Source organism: Mobula birostris, chromosome 22 (genome assembly GCF_030028105.1).
Source record: "Mobula birostris isolate sMobBir1 chromosome 22, sMobBir1.hap1, whole genome shotgun sequence".
In the NCBI taxonomy this organism is placed as follows: Eukaryota; Metazoa; Chordata; class Chondrichthyes; order Myliobatiformes; family Myliobatidae; genus Mobula; species Mobula birostris.
In genome coordinates this window covers 20,624,214-20,639,880 of record NC_092391.1, presented here as the reverse complement: position 1 = coordinate 20,639,880, position 15,667 = coordinate 20,624,214, and the positions used below count along the sequence as shown (strand labels likewise).

Below are 15,667 nucleotides of genomic sequence, written 5' to 3'. Positions count from 1 at the left end.
GTTGCTGGTGAACGCAGCAGGCCAGAAGACTGGATGCAACTGTACATTTGAGAAAACATGATCAAAGGACTCTTTCAACTATAAAGCTCACTTCACCTTGAGACTATCCAACCACGTACATAACTGATCTTCTCCCCCACCCCCCACCCCCAAGTCATTCTCCTAGGAGAGGGAAAAATAAAACTGAAGCTAAATCAGGAACTTTTATATTAATGAGCATCTGCTCTTATTTTAATTCTGACCTTTCAATCAGATTTCAAAAGATCTGAAATGAGAAGTTACTCTATTCTTCTCCGTCAGACATACTACTCACATTCAGCAATCGTTCACTCAAGCAGCAATCAATGTTTGCAATATTATTCCATGTGCATGTTACTTTGTAATGAACATTGCACAAGGAAAAAACGTTTTGTTTCAAGTCGTCAGTTTTCATTGTGTATTCAAGTCCCTATATAGACCTTGAGCAGACTGGTAGGCACTTAGGTGTTCATTATTTGTTCATTTGTTATGTGCCGTTTTGCATGACGTAGGCAATCATGATCTTTCGATGACCATGGTTGTTCTCGGCAAATTTTTGTACAGAAATATTTACCATCTGGACAGTGTCTTTATAAGATGGGTCACTCCAGCCATTATCAATACTCTTCAGAGTACTGCCTGGTGCCTATGGTTGCATAACCAGGATGTGATATGCACCAGCTTCTCATACGACCAACCAATACCTGTTCCCATAGCTTTGTGTGACCATGATCGGTGGGGGGGGGGGGGGTGAGCCAAAGCAGGTGCTACACCTTGCCTAAGGGTAACTTGCAGATGAGCAGAGGGAAGGAGTGCCTTATAAATCCCTTGGTAGAGACATACCTTCACTCTGTCACCCTGCTCATTATTGGAAAACTTAATTATTGATTATCAACTCCATAGTCAACCAGGGCCTATTAATCTGTTCCAATTGACATAAATGTCTAGAAAATGGATTTCTCCCATGTTATGGAGCACTAGGTGGACATAGTGACCTAACACCAAATCTTACGTTCGCAAAAAAAGTAAAACAGCAAAGTAGTTGGATCCTCCCTTTAAGATGCATCAAAACCCAATCTCACAATTAAATAGGCAGCTGCCACATTACTTATGCATTGACTCAAAAGCAAATTGATGCTTTTCCACAGGATTTCCCATGGCAGGAAATGGGGAGGTATATCTCCAGCTGTAACCCTGATGTTTGCTCCAAGTCACAAGGACAGTAGCAGTGTTTGGAATTCTTGTAATTAATCTACTTAGCAATTCATCTAAAGATGTGTGACCTGAAGCCCTCGGCAAATGTGCACTTTGGCCTGTGCTCAGAACTGCTAACAATGAGGCTTCTCATACTAGGAACATTAATAAAATGTGATGTCGCTGAAAATATAACATTATGTATGAATAATCCCTTCAAATGAGATGTATTCTTTATTTTTACTGGGAGTTGAGTATGACGGTCATCAGGCAGAACCCTTTGAGCTGATTTCTACAAACAATTATTGCACTATGCTTGTTAATAAAATCATTGTCTGGAAAATATGATGGGGAGATGACACCTGTGTTGGGATAAATCATAACTGCTGACCCAATTTCTAATGGACATGGCCAACAGAAAACAAGCATCAACACTTTATAAGGTGTCAAAGGATTTACGCTATTTCCAAAGAAAACATGAGCAATAACTCCAATTTATACCCACCAGTGTTAAAAAGAGTTGCGGCAAATTCGGAATTTCATCTAACAGAATGGTGAAGATTACCCACCATGTAAACATGTGGGAGGTAGAAAATGACACATTCAACTTACACTGATTTTCTATTGATCTGTACATTAGGAATCACTTTAAAAAGTACAGACTTCTGGAAAGATTTGGGCCAGGAAGTGTAGCTACTATTTAGTCCTTTCTTTTGAAATTACACATTCTATACTGCTGTGATTTTATTTTATCATTAATGAAACTGGAAGCTGAGAGGGAAAGTGCAAGGAACAATGCCATTGTCCTTGGGTGGTAGGGGTAAAATTTTAAACACGTACTTTCAATTATAAATACAGACAATGGAAATATTGACAGTAGTAAGCTGATGTTTCAAAGAAAGGAATTTAAATGCACTTCAGACTTACATTTTCAATTTAGTGAGTTGAAGCGAAGCAAGGAAAGTGGAGGCTCATCTGGGGGTTAGGTGTGGGGTCACTGACTGAATGGCCTTTTCGTGTGCTGTAACTTCTAGGTTATTTTATGTAACATAATTTTAACTGTTATATTTATCTAATATCATTGTTTTAAATTTAGTGATCACTTAATTCAGGGGTTCCCAACCTGGGGTCCGAAGACCCTTCAGTTAATGGTATGAATCTATGGCATAAAAAAGGTTGCGAATTCCTGGACATAATTGATGCATGATGGAAATTCACTAGCTCTGGATTACAAAGCAGAGTTGCACCACACAGAGCCTAAAGGATATTCCAAGCGAACATACACACATTATTCAGCATATTACAACTATGACTTAGGCATAAAAACCAAAAATATTTGATAGTCTGTTTCTTTCATTAGTATCACAGTATTAACTTTGATTGAACATCTTAGTATGATCACCAACAAAGATGGAGGCGCACCAAGAAAAGTAAAATCCCTGGTGCAATGAGTCACTGCCAGTATTGTACGAGACATTTAACTAAGGATATGCATGAATTGTGATCCTAGCTGCTTTAATAAGAAGTAATATCTCACCATCCAATTCCTTCTTCAGGGTGATCCAGCAAAACTCGTACAATGTACAAAACACACGTAAGCACCTTCAAGGAGAAGTTAAAGAGGCGTATTCTTAAACCTGCAGAGAAAGAGAAAGCACCCTTTACTTTGGACTCTTTTTCAATTACTGACCTAATTAATATAGGTTGAGAAATTTATACATGCAGCTTTTTTTTAAATCAATTCTGATTAAAATGTAATTTCCAGGTCAAACTGAATCAAACTGGGAACTTGTTCAGGCCCTTTCACTTGTGATTCACATCAGCTCCAAAGCATTTCTGAGGAAATGAGATCACACTCTGTTGAAGTCTCCAGTTGGACAATCTTTGAACAATCTTTGAACAAACAGCACTAAATGGAGTAGATCCCAGCTTTTGGCTGGAAACTTCAAAAGGCCGGTTAATCCCCCTCCTTAGCCACCAATCAACTGGGGAACCCATTCCCACCCATCAGTATCATCCACAAACTTCAAAACCAATTACAACTACAACCCCGAACCCAACCAACTTCCTGATTAACCCCTAATTCATGATCATCCCAGATTTCCCAATCACACTGTCACCCTTCAATTGCTTCAATTTCCCTGACAGCTGCTGACCTAGAACCAAACTCCCTATTTGCTCCCTGCTCTTCAGCTCTCCAAACTAGCTTACTGCCCATGCAGAAAGCCACTTTGACCACAGGCTCAACTCTAAACTAAGCCAGAGCCCAAATGAACCTCTAAGCTCTGAGTATTAGAGATCTCTTCCCCATTAACCATGAATTTTGACCTCAGTCCTGGATTATTGTGATACAACCTCTAAAGGGGCAAGAATGAAGAAAAGTGCTTGAGGCCCATTGGGTATTGTTCAATACTTGGGCTTTATACACTGCTAAAATTTGGATACCAGCAATCAGAATGCTTTTGACCAAAATGCAATGACCCTTTAGTAGATCTTCACTGAATTTCTAAACCAGTGCATCAAACTGGCTCTGAACCATAATGTTATTGAGGTACTGAGTAAATAATACGTTGTCAATGGAGTTAAATCTGAACAGGAGGAATGTAATACACTATTTTTTTCTTTGATGCAGACAAAGATTCCTTTCTTAAAGAACAATTTATGGTTCTGTAAGATAACTTTTGAATCTCACTCAGAAGAATCATGAATTTGTGAAATTAGGTATTACTGATGATGAATAAAAATTTTGCACAGAGTCATATACAAGAAATATACTGAATGAGAAGTATATCATTAGTCCTCCTGAAAAGTCCGCAGAGAAGTACAAATAATTTGTTATCAGTTACAATCAGAAAGGACATTACATTACCCGAGAGGTTTTACTGATTTAGGCAATTCAAACTGCCGATATATCTAACTATGACAATATTGAAAAGAATGGTCAAGGCACAATTCTACCTTGAAATTGAGAAAACCTCACATTATCTCGTGTCAAATGGATCAGATTCAGAATCGATCCAGCAGTTCAAACCTGGTAACCTCATGGCACAGATATCATCAGCCAGCAATTTAATCCACCACATTAAGCAACCTCACAACAAAGTATATCACTCTAACATCCACATCAAATCAGGAAATCAATTTTTATTTGATTAGAGGAGTGCAAGTACAGAGTCAGACCTTGGTGTCATGTTTAATTCCAAATAAGACATCTAAAATACATCTCTTCCCAATACCTTTAACTTTCGTTTGAGTGAACATATCATGACATCTGTTTTACAGGTATACATAAAACACTTAAAACCTGTAAGAGAGCTTTCATTTTTATGCAACACACATCAAAGTTGCTGGTGAACGCAGCAGGCCAGGCAGCATCTCTAGGAAGAGGTATTTTTATTTTCATTTTTATGCTTCATTGCAGCAAAATGCTCCAAACCACTCCAAAGGAAAAATTGTGAAATGAAGTCTGAAACCAAGACAGAAAGCAAATTGGAAACCAGAAAACTGGCCAGATGATAGGTTTTAAGGAGTATCTTAAAAGAGAAGAGAAAGGTAGGGGGACCTCGAGATTTGATGAGAAGCTTCCAACACTTGCACCCAGCCAAATGAAGTTATGGTCACCAGCAGGAAATGATTAAAACTGAGAACACACTGAAGGCTGGAAGTAGAGGGAACTAAATCTTGAAGTATGCTTGGAATTTTCAAAGATTAATGGAGTGAGAAATATTTGAAAACAAAGAAATGATGTATAAAGGCCATGGTGTGAGCCAGGAAATTCTGTTGTAGCTTTATAAAACTATTGTTAAGCCACATCTGGAGTATTGTCAACAATTTTGGTCACCCTATTATAGGAAGGATGACGAGGCTTTGGAGGGGGTACAGAAGAGGTTTACCAGGGTGCCGCCTGGATTAGACAGCATGTGCCGTAACAAGAGGTTGGATAAACTTGGGTTGTTTTCTCTGGAGTCACGGTGGCTGAAGTGAGATCTGATAGAGGTTTATAAGAATACGAGAGGCATTGATAGAGTAGACAGCCAGTATCATTTTCAGATCTCAGAATCAAGCTAGATATCACTAGCATATGTCATGAAATTTGCTGTTTTGGGGCAGCAGTACATCGCAATACATATTAATAAAAACTATACATTACAAAAATAAATTATACATAGTAAATAATAACCACAAGAAATTATGCAGATGCTGGAAATCCAAAACAACGCACACAAAGTGCTAGAGGAACTCAGCAGGACTGGTAGCATCTAAAAAAATGAATAAATTAAATAAGTAGTGCAAAATGAGAGCAAAAAAAGAAAAAAGAAGAAAAGTAGTGATGTACTGTCCATTCAGAAATCTGATGGTAGAGGGGAAGAAGCTATTCCTGAAATGTTGAATGTGTGTCTTCAGGACCCTATACCTCCTCCTTAAAGACAGCAATGAAAGGAGGACATATTTGGGTGATGGGTGTCCTTAATGATGGATGCTTCTGTTTTGAGACATTGCCTTCTGAAGGTATCCTCAATGCTGGGGAGGCTAGTGCCAATGATGGAGCTGGCTGAGTTTACAACATTCTGTAGTTTTTCCCAATCCTGTGCAGTACTCCCTCCGTATCAGATGTTGATGTAACCAATTAAAATGCCTTCCACTGTACATCTGTAGAAATTTATGAGTTGGTGACATACCAAATCTCCTGAAACTCCCAATGAAATATAGCCACTGTCTTTGTAATTCAGTCAATTTGTTGGGCCCAGGTTTGAACTTCAGAGATATTGACACCCAGGAATTTGAAACTGCTCACCCTTTCCACTGCTGATCTCTCAATGAAGACTGGCATGTGTTCCCTCAACTTCCTCTTCTTGAAGTCCACAATCAACTCCTTGATCTTACTGATGTTGAGTGCAAGGTTGGTGATGCACCTCACTCTTATACACCCTCTTGCCACCATGTGAGATTCTGCCAACAATAATTGTGTGTTTGGCAAATCCATAGATGCTATTGAGCTGTGCCGACACACACAGTCATGGGTGTAGAGAGAGTGGAGCAGTAGGCTAAGCACTCACCCTGAGGAGTGTCAGTGTTGGCTGTCAGCGAGGACAAGATGTTATTTCCGATCTGACTGACTGATCCCAGGGTTGAAATGCCTAATACCAGAAGGCATACATTTGATGTGAGAGAAGGTAAGTTCAAAGGAGATATGAGGTGCAAGTTTTTTTTTAAATAGAGAGTAGTGGGTGCCTGGGGAGGTGGTAGAGGTGGATGCATTAGGTATTTTTTAAGATACACTTAGATAGGCATATGTATGTTAGGAAATGGAAGGATATAGACATTGTGTAGGCAGAGGGGATTAATTTAATTGTCCATTTGATTATTAATTTAATTGGCTCAGCACAACATTGTGGGCTGAAGGGCCTGTTCCTGTGTTCTATTGTTTGATGTTCTATTTCAAAAGAATCACCAATGGTATCCACCTTGGCCAGATGCTTCCATTTATCCCTAGGAGGCTCAGATTTTTTCAGATGTTGCTAAACAAGTAGTACAGGTTCCTTCAGACTGGAGTAAAGAATATGTGGCCTCTGGCCAAGTGGTGCAAATCCTATAATTGGAGAGGTATTATCTCAGTTTTAGATCTTCAGTCATGAATTTAAAAAAAGAATCACAAAGAGTCTTGCTGAAGGGTCTCGACCTAAAGTGTCGACTGTACTCTCTTCCGTAGATGCTGCCTGGCCTGCAGAGTTCTTCCAGCATTTTGTGTGTGTTGCTTGGATTTCCAGCATCTACAGATTTTCTCTTGTTCAGAAGAAATACCTACCAGTATTGCTGATTTTCAATATTGGTCTTCATTTGGCTGCTAAGATGCTAACTTCTGAGTCAGAAGGCTGTCGGTTTAAGATGCACTGTGAGATTTGAGCATCTTATGGAACTTGATGGGTAAATGAAAATCAAGGAAACTTCAGATGATGGAAATCTAAAATAATCTCTCCCACCTCCCTCAACAGCTTAACAAGCTACCTTTCTCTCATTCCCACTTCAGAATCAGGTTTAGTATCACTGGCATGTGTTGTGAAATTTGTTGTTATGCGCAGGTAGTACATTGCAAAAAGGAAAGGTACATCGCATCTGGAGTTTCTCTGGTTAGCGGACAATTTCCCTCCACGCCTCTCTGACGTAGTGGGGAACCACGTACAAGGCAAGTTACGGCAGCGGTTTGCCATTGCCTTCTGCTGGGTGAGTTTCCAAAGAGATTACCAGCTTGTAACCCAGCACCGATGGAAAGCGAGCAGGGGAGCCGGCTGGCTAGATTCGAACCCGGGACCTTTCGTCCCGAAGTCCGATGCTGATGCCACTACACCACCAGCCGGGTTACAGTACATTGCAATACACAATAATTAAAACATATATATATTTTTAAAAAGTTAAATTAAATAAGTAGGGCAAAAAGAGAAAAAAAAGTAGTGAGGTAGTGTTCATGTGTTCAATGTCCATTCAGAAACCTAATGCCAGAGGGGAAGAAGCTATTCCTGAATTGTTGAACATGTACCTTGGGGCTCCTGTACCTCCTCCCTGATGGTAACAATTCTGCCAAAGGACCTTCAACTTATAACATCAACTCTTGTTTTTCCTTGTGGTCTCATTTTCTGCTTCAAAGAAAGTGCTTCTATTTCAGGAGTGCAATTGCTGACTCTCTATATTAAATGTTTAATGATACATAAAGGATTCCATAACAATATATGAAACATTACGTTGCACATAAGCACATTTCCCCCCTCTTTTAAGTGGACACAGTAAACACAATGAATAACTACAATAAACCAACATCATGAGACTATTATTCGTAAAGGCTGCACTTTCTTCTTTTCACTTCTGAATCTCATTTCTGTCTGTGTAATCTTTTCTAATATTTTTATTAATTTATATAAGAATACAAAGCACAGGAAAAAAATATATATATCAATACATTATACTAAATCACATATAAAGATTCCTTACCCTATATTCATATAGGTTAATTAATTCGTAGCATTGAAATATAGTAATTTTATATTAAAAAAATCTAACCCACTACCAAGACCGAAGCTGATTAGTAAAGAAAAAAAGGAAAAAAAATTAGTCATCATCTGTGCTTTAACAACAAATCAAAGGTTTTGAAAGTAATTCAGAAAAGGTCCCCACAACGTTTGAAAGTCTTGGCTCGATTCAGAGATTGAGCATCGAATCTTCTCTAAATTTAAACATGACATCACATCACGTAGCCAATGGGCATGAATAGGAGAGGCCACATCTTTCCATTTAAGCAAGAGCGTCCTTCTGGCCATAAGAGAAATAAAAGCCAAAATGTGCAAGTCAGATGACTCCAAAATAATATCCTTTCCTCCAACAATACCAAATAAAGTGGTCAAAGGATTAGGCTTAAAGTTTACTTTGAAAAGTATCGAGAAAATTTGAAATATTTCTTTCCAACATTTTCCAAGACATGTCCAAAACATATGAATGAGTGAAACTTCTCCATTATTACATTTATCACAATACGGAGATATATCTAAATAAAAACAAGACAACTTATCCTTGGTCATATGGGCCTATGTAATCTTGTTCTGTGCAATATCATCATTATGTACGATGTCGTAGGACGTCGGCAATCATGGTCACTGTGATTGTTCTTGGCAAAAATTTGCCATTGCCTTCTTCTGAGCAGTGTCTTTACAAGGCGGGAGACCCCAACCATTATCAATTCTCTTCAGAGATTGTCTGCTTGGTGTCAGTGGTTGCATAACCAGGACTTGTGATAAGCACCAGCTGCCATATGTCCACTCACTATCTGACTCTTGGCTTCACATGACCCTGATTGGAGAGTGGTGGGGGTGGGGGAGGGCTAGGCAGGTGTTACATCTTGCTCAAGGGTGACCTGCAGGCTAGCAGAGAGAAGGAGCACCTTACACCTCCTTTGGTAGAAACGTATCTCCATCCCGCCACCCTCTGTGCAATATAGTTGAGGTATTTTTCAGTTACTCTTATAAAATAACTCTAAGTGAAATAATTCAAAATGCTTCTATGTGATGTGTTAAGACACTGTATTTATGAGTATTTTTGTAAAAATTCTGTTTGGCAACACTACTTGTTACAAATACAAGTTGGGTCAGTTTCATTCAGCATCAATCCTGGTCATGTCACTTACTTGATCTTTGGTTTTTGATGAAGAAGAGCTTGAGTCGTTCTTTGAAGGTATTCTCGTTCACGTAGAATTCCACCTGAACCCTTGGGAAACAGAAAATCGATGGTGTAACTATGCTCATGATATATGTTTTATAGTTATTTGCTCATAATAGCGATTTTACAGTTACTCAAATTTCAAAGTAAATTTCTTATCAAAGTACATACATGTCACCATATACAGTACAACCCCGAGATCTATTTCCTTGTGGGCATTCTCAATAAGTCTATAGAATAATAATCATAAAAGAAACAATAAAAGACCAATTTGATATTAAACCAGAATGCAGAAAACAACTGTGCAAATACAAAAAGAAAGAAATAATAATAAAAAAGCAATAAATATCAAGAATATGAGATGAAGGGTCCTTGAAAGTGTGTCCATTGGTTGTGGGAACACTTCAATGATGGGGCAAGTGAAATTGAGTGAAGTTGTCCCCTTTGGATCAAGATTCCAATGGTTGAAGGGTAGTAACTGTTCCTGAACCTGGTGGTGCAAGTCCTGAAGCTCCTCTACATTCTTCCTGATGGTAGCAACAAGAAGAGAGCATAACCTAGTTGGTGGGGCTCCCTGATGATGGATGCTGCTTTCCTGCAACAACACTGTGTAGATGTGCTCAACGGTGGGGAGGGCTTAATCTATGATGGATTGGACCGTATTCACCACTTTTTGTAGGATTTTTCGTTCAAGGGCATTGGTGTTTCCATACCAGGCTGTGTTGCAGCCAGCCAACATACTCTCCACTATATGTCTATAGAAGTTTCTCAAAGCTTTAGATGTCGTGCTGAATCTCTGCAAGCTCCTAAGGAAGAAGGGGCACTGCCATGCTTTCTTCATTAATTGCACATGTGCTGGGCCCAGGACAGGTCTTCCGAAATAACAACACCAAGAAATTTAAAGTTATTATCCTTCTCCACCTCTGATCCTCTGATGAGAACTGATTCAAGGATCTCTGGTTTCCTTCTTTTGATGTCTATAATCAGCTCCTTGGTCGTGCTGACATTAAGTGAGAGGTTGTTTTTATGTCACCACTCAGGCAGATTTTCAATCTCCCTCCTATGTGCTGAATTGTCACCACCTACAACAGTGATGTCATCAGCAAACTTGAAAATGGCATTGGAGCTGTGCTTAGCCACACAGTCGTAAGTGTAAAGTGAGTAGAGCAAGGGGCTAAGCTCAAAGCCTTGCGGTGCACCTGTGCTGATGGAGATCGTGGAGATTTTGTTGCCAATCTGAACTGACCGCGGTCTGCAAGTGAGAAAATCAAGGATCCAATTGCACAAGGCAGTATTAAAGCCAAGGTCTTAGAGCTTATTGGTTAGTTTTGAGGGGACGGTGGTATTGAATGTGGAGCTGTAGTCATACAGAGCATCTTGATGTATGCACCTTTGCTGTCTAGATGTTCCAGGGTTTAGTGAAGAGTCAATGAAAGTCAATGAGACGTGCTGCAAATAGGAGCACATCTAGGTTACCTCTCAGGATAAAGTTGATATGTTTCATCACTAACTTCTTAAAACACTTCATCACAGTGGATATAAGTGCTACTGGATGATACTCATAGAGGCAGGTTATCATGCTCTTCTTGGGCACTGACATTACTTGGGTACCACACACCTCCAAAGCCAGAGGTTAAAGATCTCAGAGAATGCTCCAGTCAGTTGATCAGCACAGGTGTTTAGTACTTGGCCAAGTACTCTATCTGGGCTGGACGCTTTTCATGGATTCATCCTCTTGAAGCCTGCTCTCACATCATTCACTGTATTCACAACAGTAATGACAGCACTAATTGGAGTGCATGGATCTAAGGTAATTGGTGGATAGAGTAAAAGGGAAGCAGAATATTTTTTTCTCTCCGCTCATCCTGAACCCTTCTAACCTACCCTTCCAGAGTTTATTGTGGTCTGATACCTACTACCTAAGGCTGTGGAGGAAACGTGTTATATTTTAAAATGCTTCAAGCACTGGATGTGCTTTAACTATATGACAACCAGCAAAACAGTGAAGTTGGGATTTGACTGAACGTGGGTTTTCTGGCTAGCATGAAATTAATGGGTGGATTAGTTTCTCACTTAACAATAAATTTCTGCAATTCCACTTATCAAGGAGACACCTTTAACACATCCACTTACAATTTACAATGGACTATTTGAAATGTGATGGAAAACTCTTTACTGAAACTTCCAAAAGGGAATTAAATGAGTACAGGTTTCCCCTGCCATCCGAAGGTAGAGCGTTCCTATGAAACGGTTCGTAAGCCGAAATGTCGTAAAGCGAAGAAGCAATTACCATTTATTTATATGGGAAAATTTTGTGAGCGTTCGCAGACCCAAAAATAACCTACCAAATCATGCCAAATAACACATAAACCCTAAAATAACAGTAACATATAGTAAAAGCAGGAATGATATGATAAATACACAGCCTATATAAAGTAGAAATACTTTTCCACAATCATTACTGAACTGTTCTCTGTAGCGAAAATCTCACACAAGCGCCGTTGGCAAAAACAGGTACAAGCGCTTTCCAGTAACTTTTAAGCTATGAAGCTGCCAAATCATACCAAATAACACATAAAAATACACAGCCAATATGAAGTAGAAATAATGTATGTACAGTGTACTATCACTTACTGGAATTGGGAAGACAGCGCACAGCACACTGATGATGGTGTGTTAGACTGAGTCAGGAGTTTGGGTGGTGCAGTGGCCCCCACCCTCCAGGCACCGACTGATTCCGATCCACGAAGCATGCAGGGGTCCAGCAGTAGCCAGGAGGCACACAGCACATCTTTAAGAAAAAAGCTGAAATAAACATGCTAATTAATTAGGTGCAGCCTGACACGTAATTGTCGGCCCAGATCAGTGCCGATTTCCGATTGCGTCGTCTGTGAACTGGGCAGACAATTACTTGTCGGGCAGCACCTAATTAATTAGCATGTTTATTTTGACTTTTTTCTTAAAGATGTGCTGTGTCCATCCCAGCTACTGCTGCGTTCTCCACGAATCGGTACAGTATCTGTCCGCGGCCTGGGTGGGGTGGTGGGACACTGGGGTGTCATCTCGTCCTCTGTTTCTATTAGAGCAGTCAGCTCATCTTCTCCTATGACTGGCCGCCTCGATGGTGAAGGTCAAGGTTCGTCGTCTGCTGTGGCTGATGTGGAAGGCTTGCTTGACTGCTGAGCCTCCCACATTTTTCTATCATATAGTTCTTTGTAAGGACTCAACCCATCTTGCAAGTATCCCCTAAACCTACGTACCCTTTCAAAATTAAAGTCTTATTTTATCATTGCAGCGAAAATCTCACGCAGTTGCTTCACGTTCATTTCGCTAATGAATTCGGTTTCGATTGTTATCTTTTCTTCTTCCAATTGCATCAGCTCTTCATCTATCAGTTGTTGGTCGTGGGATGCCAAAACCTCTTCAACATCATCTTCGTCAACTTCCACAAGCCAAACTCACTTTGTCCTTGCTTCGTTCACCACGATCGAAACGCTTAATTATGTCTAGTTTTACGCTAAGTAAAACATGCATTATTTCTATTTACGAGCTCTTTTAGGCTTTTCCGACACCGTAGAACTCATCTTGCAAACGACTGCTCACGGGCATGTGTTTAAGCAATGCCGTTCCGAATTCGGGGGAGGAGCGGCTGCTCGGGGTGCGCGCTGCCTTTTATCGTGCGCTGAACTTTTTATAGCGCGCTGCTTTTTCTCGTAACATTGAAAACACCTTCTGAAAGCGAAAACAGGGTACTAATGTAGGTCTTTCGTAACAGTGAGGTTTCGTAAAGCAAACGTTCGAAAAGTGGGGTACACCTGTACTTGAAATATAGTATGGGAAAAGAGCCAGGGAGAAATAATAATTTAATATTTTAGCTCTCCAAAGGACAAACCAAGCTAACGGACAAAATATGTCTATCATTCTATTATTCCAGCAGACTCTAAGGTCAGATCAAATACTTCAGATTACAGTGCCAAATTCAAAAAGAAAATTAATCCAAGTGTCTGCCTTTGCGAAGAGGATGTTTGACAGTTAATCATTGAAAGTGGAATAGCGTTGGCAAAAACAACCCTGAAGATACAAGAGTAAAAGTACTCTACAGGTTTGGAAGGAATTCTGAGGAATCAAAATACCTGCAGCTAATCTGATCAACATCATGTGCAGACAGGAATATAAAGTAACATCTTAGAAAACTGAAATGAACATTGCCAGGGATAATTGATTGAATTTCTATTTCAATATGCATACAATAGTTTATCTTCCATTGAATTTCCATTAATCCCCTGTCGGCTTCTTGGCACATAACAGTGACAAGCGTAAGCCGTTGGTTCAATGGAAGTGTGAACTGCAACAGTGGATTTTAATAGTAACCTGCAGAAAAACTTGTATCATGTATCTAAGCCCAGACAACCAAAGAAAATGGATTGTTACACCAATGTGCTTCCAAACAGACACCACAACGATAGTGTCATTTACCATAGATCAGCGGTCGCCAACCACTGGGCCACAAAGCATGTGCTACCGAGCCATGTGGAAATGATATCAGTCAGCTGTACCTTTCCTCATTCCCTGTCACGCACTGTTGAACTTGAACATAGGGTTGCCAACTGTCCCGTATTTGCCGGGACATCCCGTATTTTGGGCTAAATTGGCTTGTCCTATATTTCCCCCGCTAAGGCAGAGCGTTTCTATGAAACCTTTCGTGTCGAAATGGCATAAAGCGAAGAAGCAATTGCCATTAATTTATGTGGGAAAAATTCTTGAGCGTTCCCAGACCCAAAAAAAACCTACCAAATCATACCAAATAACACATAAAACCGAAAATAATGCTAACATATAGTAAAAGCAGGAATAATATGATAAATACACAGCCTATATAAAGTAGAAATAATGCATGTACAGTATAGTCGGGAAGATGAAGGAAAAAGCGATTTGTGGGGAGAAAAAATTGGCATGTACGTGCATGCGCACATCACACATGCGCACACATGTGCCCACGCAAGGCTTCATGGTCATGGTAGTCTTTCCTGGGGTAAAGTGTCCCAGGATTTGACGGCTACTTTTGTCCCTTATTTGGGAGTTAGAAAGTTGGCAACCCCAACTGTAAAAGACATGTTGAGGTGAGTTTAACCCTACTTGAACACCCCCCCCCCACCCCACCGGTCAGCCGGTCCGCAAGAATATTGTCAATATTAAACCAGTCCACAGTGCATAAAAGGTTGGGGACCCCTGCCATTGATTATACACAATTAAAAAATCTCCTTTCTGTATATGATTCTACCTGATTGATGCATACAAGTCTATAGAAAATGATGGCTAGGTCAGACTCAGTATTTATTGCAAATGATAGTAAAAGAAAAAAATATTCAATTTTACACAAAATATTAACCTGCAGGACAGATGAGTTCAGACAGTTCTACTTTCTTCCTCCCAACGCTGGGAGGTCTCTTATTAACTTCAGAAAATAAGATGCTTATAAATGTATTGTTGAGTCTTCACATCTATCATTTCAAGACTGCAAAGTATTTCAAATGCTTTATGCTTAGAATGCTTCACAGGAGTTGCTATTTTGTTTTGTCATTGAAATCAAGTACACATTGTAATAGCAGCAGAAATTGTTGGTCAATGGGTATCCAGGTATAATGTTATGGTCTGAAGAGTATAGGGCAGTCCAACCAGAATGGAGTTTCCAAAGTTAATTCTGTTCTTTCCCTCCTGTTTACCTTTTGCTATAACCCTCACAGCTGCTGGATGGGGACCTTTATGCCCTCCAATTTGCAAGATGCAGTGGCATAATACAGGCCACAATATTAAAATATAAAACACAGTGCTGTGTACATTTCCTATTCACATGTGGACCTTGCAAAGTGCCATGAGTGACAATCAATAACACCATGCATCATGGAAAACCATGCCATATTAAGCCATGTACTCCCTAGTAACAGAAAGCAATATACTGTATTTAGCACTGAAGAACAGAGCATGCCCATCAGTTACCACATAGAACAGCAAACACGAGAAAATCTGCAGATGCTGGAAATCCAAAGCAACACACACAAAATACTGGAGGAATTCAGCAGGCCAGGCAGCATCTATGGCAAAGAGAAAATAGTTGACATTTTGGGTCAAGACCCTTCATCAGGACTAGTCCTTATGAAGGGTCTCGGCCCAAAACATCGACTGTTTACTCTTTTCCATAGATGCTGCCTGGTGTGCTGAGTTCCTCCAGCATTTTGTGTGTGTTACATAGAAT

At 39.9% G+C, this 15,667-nt stretch overlaps 1 protein-coding gene across 5 annotated transcripts in view; it reads right to left on the bottom strand.

Moving 5' to 3' along the window:
• The window catches only part of kcnt1b (potassium sodium-activated channel subfamily T member 1b), a 416,707-nt gene that overhangs the window by 204,397 nt on the left and 196,643 nt on the right, over positions 1-15,667 (bottom strand). For all 5 annotated transcript variants that reach the window (XM_072240265.1, XM_072240261.1, XM_072240263.1 and 2 more), the window contains 2 exons: positions 9,383-9,462; positions 2,750-2,849 (listed from right to left, as the gene is read on the bottom strand). In XM_072240265.1, the coding sequence (XP_072096366.1) occupies positions 2,750-2,849; positions 9,383-9,462 (180 nt within the window). The remainder of the gene's footprint in view (positions 1-2,749; positions 2,850-9,382; positions 9,463-15,667) is intronic.